General features: G+C 36.6%; 1 protein-coding gene across 2 annotated transcripts; it reads right to left on the reverse strand.

Annotated features, from left to right (window-relative positions):
- Positions 1-1,347: 1,347 nt before the first annotated feature.
- Positions 1,348-6,974, reverse strand: LOC149933497 (uncharacterized). 2 transcript variants are annotated; one of them, XM_090155990.1, is made up of 2 exons: positions 6,901-6,974; positions 1,348-3,538 (listed from the first exon to the last, which is right to left on the reverse strand). In XM_090155990.1, exon 2 carries the CDS (start codon positions 3,522-3,524, stop codon positions 2,058-2,060), a length of 1,467 nt encoding a protein of 488 aa, XP_090012116.1. In that variant the 5' UTR covers positions 3,525-3,538; positions 6,901-6,974; the 3' UTR covers positions 1,348-2,057. The 2 variants fall into 2 exon arrangements, with proteins under 2 accessions (XP_090012116.1, XP_090012117.1); XM_090155991.1 differs by lacking the exon at positions 6,901-6,974 and adding an exon at positions 6,754-6,831.
- Positions 6,975-7,788: the final 814 nt, after the last annotated feature.

Genomic DNA, 7,788 nt, shown 5'->3' on the forward strand with positions numbered 1-7,788 from the left:
TTTCATAGAACTCCAATAATTTCATAGAACTCCAATAATTTCATAGAACTCCAATAATTTCGTAGAACTCCAATAATTTCATAGAACTCCAATAATTTCGTAGAACTCCAATAATTTCGTAGAACTCCAATAATTTCGTAGAACTCCAATAATTTCATAGAACTCCAATAATTTCATAGAACTCCAATAATTTCATAGAACTCCAATAATTTCATAGAACTCCAATAATTTCATAGAACTCCAATAATTTCATAGAACTCCAATAATTTCATAGAACTCCAATAATTTCATAGAACTCCAATAATTTCATAGAACTCCAATAATTTCATAGAACTCCAATAATTTCATAGAACTCCAATAATTTCATAGAACTCCAATAATTTCATAGAACTCCAATAATTTCATAGAACTCCAATAATTTCATAGAACTCCAATAATTTCATAGAACTCCAATAATTTCATAGAACTCCAATAATTTCATAGAACTCCAATAATTTCATAGAACTCCAATAATTTCATAGAACTCCAATAATTTCATAGAACTCCAATAATTTCATGGAACTCCAATAATTTCGTAGAAATTTTAGTAAAAACTAAGTTAGAAGAAGAAAGCCCCGAAACATTTTAAAGATATCTAAGAAATAGATAATCATTTAAAATAGTGACAGCAATTCGATACTGTAAAATAAAGTGATATTATTATTATTATTATTATAATTTATTTCGTTATACAATCTGTTATAAATCCATGAATTTGATTTTGGTTAATAAACCAAGAGCCAGAAATAACTTACCACAAAACTTCACGAAGACTGTCCTCGCTGTAGATGAGGCCAATGTTAATTTTTCAGCAATTTGTACGTGACTAGATATCATAGTGCGTTTTTACCATAGATCTGCTAAAAGTACTAGTACAGCGAATTTTCCTCCTAGTTTTTAAATGTACGAGAAAGACTGTGATATTAAGGAGTAAGAAGTAAATCAAAAACGTCTGCTAACACGCGCTAGGACTGTACTGGTAACGTAACTAGCGCCAACTGCCACCAGCTTATGTTAAACCTGGTGGCAGCAATGTGAAACTCGCTGATCCATGATGGTTCATATTCCCTTTAAAGTCGTAGCATGGACCACATTGGGCCAACTACATACATATTTATTGAAGGAAAATTTATTTATTGCGTTTAAATTACATTAAATATAATAATATAAATGTAAATTAAACGTACTAATCAAAATAATACATGATGGCGAAATGGACAAAGAAATCTTTAGTGAAAGACAATGATTAACTTCAAAATGAAATATAACAACGATAATACATACAAGCTTATCACTTAATAAGTTTCACAAAGTATACATCGAAAAAGAAAACATTTGTGTTACCGTAAAGGCCGTTAAGACCAAAATTTATCAATATACACAACTTCTTATCCCCGGAACTAATTTCGGCTGAATAGGCCCTTAGACGGGGTTCCAGTAATGAGAAAAAACGTAATATTAGTTATTGTTTTTGGATTTCTTACAAACTGTCCTTTACAAAAACATTGGGAGAGTTGGAAAAGCAATAAAAAGGTTGCACTGAAGTTTACAGTAATAACATTAAGTTCCTCAGCTTTGGTGCATTCAATAACGACATTTCAAGAAGTTGGAAATATTCGGAAACTTTTGTGTCAGGCACTAAAGCTAGCTTGCATATAAACGAGACTAACGATAGCTAATAAACCGTTGCAACCTTTCGCCTTGTCTTCCAGTGTAAAGCAACAATATCCGAAACCTTTCCTCCCCCAATAATGTTTGTAAAGGACTATGGCCTGTCACGATAGTTATGATTATATGAATTTATATCAAACGTGATTTACTAAAGATTCGAGCGTATAATGGTGAAACACATAAATATTATCACAACAATGTTAGGTAATGTCTCAAGAGTATGTCATCAACGGCATGCGGCCGTGCCCATGTCACATAATGCAAAACATTAGCGAATTTTAAACGATCATTTAACCGACCAAAGCGAGTTCATTTCTAATTTATAACCATTAACAGTTCCGCGAGTCTCATTTCGTCGATTTTGTCGGAGTCGATTGAGTTTTCTTGGCGTCTGAGGGGGACCTCTTGACCGTCGATACCTTTCTTACTGTCGTGGTCGTCGAACTGACGGCCGAACTGGACGACCGCGCCCCGGTTTTGCTCGGAGTACTGGTCTTCTCCTTGTCGGAAGTCGTCTTCGAAGACGTTCCCTTTCCTTGGGAACCCGCTGACGTTTGTCTCTGTACTTTGGAGGTCGCGGCGCTCTCTTTGACGGGACTTCTCTTGCCATCGCCCCTGGCCGCCATGCTCGGTCTCCTCTTGACTTCGGTACCGGTCGTCGAGGATTTCGACGAGGCGTCCGACGACCTTCTACTTACTGTCGATGACGACGTACGACTGGATGTGGTGACGGTTCTGATGGAAGTGGTGACTTCTCCGGATATCTTCGTTTTGCCCGGGGATCTGGTTTTCACGACCGTGGTCTCGGTGGATCTAACCGCGCGAACTCCCGGTTGCGGTTTCAGAACCGTAGCTGCGCCGCCTTTAGCTTGATCCACGTTATCAATTTCCTTCTTCAGCTTCTCGAAATTGGTGACCCTTTCTTTAACGGATTTTTTCGGTGCCTTCGCTTCTGGCGATTTGGCCTTTTCCGATACCAGTTCCTTGGTTGCTTGAACCTTCTCCTTGGACTCAACTTTCTTCGCCTTGTCGTCAACCTTGGCGGCCTTAGGTTCGGTCTTGGCAACTTTAGCTTCGATCTTGGCCACTGCAGGCACTTCTTTCGCTTTCGCGTCCACTTTCGTTGCCACCTTTTCTTTATTTTCAGCGGCCTTTTTCTCTTTGCTGGTGATGGTTTTCATGACGGTCTTGGTCTCGGTCGCGGATTTAGCCTGAATTTCCTTCGCTTTGTTATCAACTTTCTTTTTGTTTTTATCGAGATGGGACGATTTGTTTTCGTCCACCGTTCGCTGAACTTCGATAATCTGCTTCCCTTCTTTGATGATGTAGTCATCCAAGTTCTTTCTTTCTATGCCTTTGCTGCCACCGAAAACGTTGATTTCTTTCCAGTTTTTCTCCGTCGATTTGTTCTCGGCTTCCTTTTTGGCCTTGTTCTTCAGGCCGTTTTTCTCCAGTTCGTGTTTTTCCGTTTCTTCAAATCGTTTTTCCTTCTCGCTTCCGGAATCTTTCTCGTCGGTCAAATAACCGTCCTTGATGCCAATCAGCTTGTTCTGCTCCCTCCTGATCGACGTTTCTACTTTGCGCAACGCTTTCTTCTCCTCGCTGTAGTCGAGGTAACGATTATCGTTGAAGACATCGGCGTCCGCGAACTCAAACGGCTCTCCTCTGTTCAAGTCGAACATGGTTTCGTCTCCGCGGTTCAAGAAAACATCTTCCGATAGAGCCTGCGCCTCGGCTTTCCTCCTGGCTTCCGCTTCGGCTCTTTCAGCTTTCGCCTTTTTCGACCGGAATACGTTCTTGAATGCTTCCATCATCTTTGTAATTTAAACTAGAATTAAACAAACAATATGCGTTAATTTCACTAATCGTTTTTAAAGGTTCACAATTATAAGCATTTTGAATGCGAATGTAAGAAAAGGCTTTCGCCACTAGTGACTTGACCGAGCTAAAAGTCCACCAAAGCAGACGGTGCGTGCTCTTCGTTTTAAAACGCTTGTCGCCTAGACTACCAATTGATTAGAATTATACTTGTTGGCAAGATTAACAATGGAATAATCAGGCGTCGTCTGCTTAGACGACATCTAGCTCGGTCACGCCACCGAAATATAAGGGCGAAAACGTCTTGAATGGGACCTATAACCGAACTGATCATTACTGGGTGCTTGTTCGTAGCTATCGTATAGCTACTGCCAGCCTTGAAACGACCGCCGTGACCTGCAAAATAATGTCATGGCCGGCGTAAATTCGTTACCATGACATAGAATATGATCGTTCTTGGTAGTAGCATATTTCGTATGGGGCATATTTAGACACTAAAGGGCTCGATGCTGAACTAAACCTAATAACTCTAAAAATGAGATCCATGCTATTTTTTTATAATTGTTTCCTTATTTTTATGTTACTTATGGGGCTACTCATTAAGACCAAATTTGAACACGTTAATGTTAACCTTTAGTAGGTCAATGTGCAATTGGAACGCAAACTGCAGCTTCTATGTTAATTAAAGCTCTTCAGAAATAAATGTACACTTGCCAGCTGAAGTTCCCCATTGTGATACATCCTCAATCTGATTTGATGACACAAGCTTTACACGTTATGTCAACATAATTGGTATATGGAACAAAGTTAGTCCCAATAACAAATTGCAATTAACTTGGTGTCAAGTGGCTCTTAGCAGCTAACCTAAAATTACTAAAAATCAATAGCCAAAAATATATAGAATGGTCGTATAGTAGTCCATTTTTATTGTAACGGACATACAATAGAACTAGACGTAAATGAAACAGTTATAAGAATGTTATATTGCCCATACTATATTGTTTCCTTGGCAACACTAGTTTAATCGCCTGATTTCCCAATATTTTCGATAATTCTCAAATATTTCCAGTATGTCTCAAATATTTCCGATATTTCCCAAATATTTCCGATATTTCTCAAATATTTCCGATATTTCTCAAATATTTCCGATATTTCTCAAATATTTCCGATATTTCTCAAATATTTCCAGTATTTCTCAATTATTTCCAGTATTTCTCAATTATTTCCGGAATTTCTCAAATATTTCCAGTATTTCTCATTTATTTCCGGAATTTCTCAAATATTTCCAGTATTTCTCAATTATTTCCGGAATTTCTCCAATATTTCCGATATTCCCGATAATTTTAATATTTCCGATATTTCTCAAATATTTCCGGTATTTCTCAATTATTTCCGGAATTTCTCCAATATTTCCGATATTCCCGATATTTCTCAATTATTTCCGGAATTTCTCCAATATTTCCGATATTTCAGGTATTTCTCAATTATTTCCGGAATTTCTCCAATATTTACGATATTCCCGATAATTTTAATATTTTCGCTATTTCTCAAATATTTCCGGAATTTCTTCAATATTTCCGATATTCCCGATAATTTTAATATTTTCGCTATTTCTCAAATATTTCCGGAATTTCTCCAATATTTCCGATATTCCTGATAATTTTAAGATTTGCACTCACGTTTTTATTTATGTTGTCATTTGCGAAACCAACTCATTTCATAATTGCATTGGGATAATAGAACGTGTCGTACTTAATCTGACAATATCTATTTCTCCACATTGCAATGCAAAATTGCTGTCAAACTAAGGTGGTAGTACTGTAAATTACATGCATTTAAACTTTGGAAGAGCTGATGCCCAAATATTTGAATTTAAAAGATTTTAAGGTCGAGATCACCATTTACTGAAGATCAGCCATATGGTGCTGATTTAGAATGATCACATATTTTTGCTTGACTTCAGACTACTACTATTGGATATTTAACCTTGTTGGTGAAGTGTATCAAAAATCATATGTCACCTAATTAATATTGACTAACCATTGTTAACCAAAAATTTACTAAAATCCATTTGTTAATATTGACTAACCATTGTTAACCAAAAATTTACTAAAATCCATTTGTTAATATTGACTAACCATTGTTAACCAAAAATTTACTAAAATCCATTTGTTAATATTGTCCAAACCGTTATTCTGTGTCTTTCCTCGTGTACCCTACTTTACAACACTAACTTAATCGTTTAAATTATTTATCATGTTATCTCCCTCACCCAAAATTGATGTACATGTAATTGGAAATTTATTGACCGAAATGTAATTTATGAAATTTTAGGGGATTGTATCCCCGATTGAAATCTAGAGTGGTAAAATGAACTCCTGTAGTCCCCTATTCCGCCGCCACTGATTTTCAACAGAGTTGCAAGATATTTATGACGTCAAAAAACCCACCCATCGTTAAAATTGTTTCTTCAAAAAATAACCCAAATTCTAGCTCATTTCACTGCCACATTTTAACGAAAATTTTATAGAGCCGCGAAGTTTTGTTCAAATAATTACTATATTAATTAAAGGGTTCCATCACAGGGATGAGGGGTGGAAATGAGGGAAGCTAATTTGCACTACTTTCTTTGGTGAACGTAGCCAAAAAAAGAAGTTTGTAAAGCGGCCGCTATGCCCAAGCACTTAAGACTACCAGCGCCAAATTCCTAGGGCGGATTTTTGGAAAAACATAAAAACCAAATAACGGGCCGTTTTCTTTCCTACCCCTCATCCCTCTGATGGACCCCTTTAATATCAAAACAAGAACAAGTATTTTCCAACATAATTTTTAAAAAATCACAAAAATTTTAAACATCGTTATTCATGTTTGTGTCTTCTCAGTGTGAAGCCCAAAAACCCACCTTCAGCAGAAATCGTTTCCCGCAAAGCGTTTTGAAAAGAAGCCCAAGTGGCAACTCTGATTTTCTGGTAAATCTATATTTCGAGTGAGTCAACATGTTAAAGGGAGTATATTCTAAATATAAAAATTGTCTGCTAAGACGCCCTACGACTCACCCCTAGTCTAGCTTCTGTTAAATCCCAGGGGTTGGTCACTCCGCGAACTCGGTGTACACTGTCGTACTTCTGACTGTGCTAATAAGAGTTCGTGAACTCTTTAAAATCCGTACCTTTAACAGTACTAAGTACGCGAACTCGGTGTACAGGTCATCCGAGAGTGACTTACCCCTCGGTTAAATCAGTCTGCAGAAATGTGACATTCGTTAATCCATCATAAATATGGATGTTCATACTCCTTTTTATTAGTTGTGGAGTTTAAAAACCCGGATTAAAAATTAGAAACCAAAGGAGACAAAAAAAAACATATACGAACTAAGATCCAGCGTGGGCACAAGTCGTTAAAAAATTTAACAATGTACAACTGTCATTATTCAACCTTATTGTCTTACACTTATTTTACGAATAATCTTATCCGAGCCAAAGGCGTATATTTTAGATAACACGCGGCGAATTTATCTGAAATTTTTTTCTTTATGTGATACCAAGTTTATTGTCGTATATTTTTCGTTATCGGAATAGTGGAACCACTAACATATGCCGATCTTCTTGTTTAAAAGTAAAGTACCGTTCAGAATATGCAATTTTGTATTAATTGGTCACCCTACACTGTTCACACCTTTCCACCAAACAATATTCAATTTTTGTGGGTTGCAATATAGTTCAACAATTGTCTACACGAGGGCTTTGGGTTCCTCTAATGGGATTATTCGTATTTTCATAAGTTTATGATACCACATAAACTTATGGTATTTTATTTTGCCGTCTTCTATAATGTATCCTGTATGAAATTATGAAATTAGGTTTAGCCTGCCAACATAACTTATGTCTGCTATTCCGTTAATAGCAATATTAGATAGTAAGCAGACGACGGGTCAATAGGCGCTGAAATAAAACATCTTCCCAGAAATTGCCAAGAAGTAATATTTCCGACAGCCAGTACTCATAAGTTACTATTTATATAGTGCTTGTTGAAATATTAGAAAGCTGGAAACTTTTCTCGAACATAACATCGGTTTTTTGCAAAGCCTTAACATGCCAAAAAAGTTACCTGGTTGAAAGGAAACACTTGTTGCATACCATACTGCAAAAGTATTACGTTTAGTTCTAAAGGAATTAGTTTTCATCTTTTTCCGAAAGATAATTTTATACGAAATGAATTAACTCTGCCTCCATGAGAAGCCTTAAAATTGTCCGGTAATAT

This window comes from Leiobunum rupestre, chromosome 8 (assembly GCF_980474605.1).
Source record: "Leiobunum rupestre chromosome 8, qqLeiRupe1.1.hap1, whole genome shotgun sequence".
NCBI lineage: Eukaryota > Metazoa > Arthropoda > Arachnida > Opiliones > Sclerosomatidae > Leiobunum > Leiobunum rupestre.

Bases quoted from the DNA above. Each gene is read 5' to 3' on its own strand.
- LOC149933497 (XM_090155990.1), bottom strand. From the start codon at position 3,524: ATGATGGAAGCATTCAAGAACGTATTCCGGTCGAAAAAGGCGAAAGCT.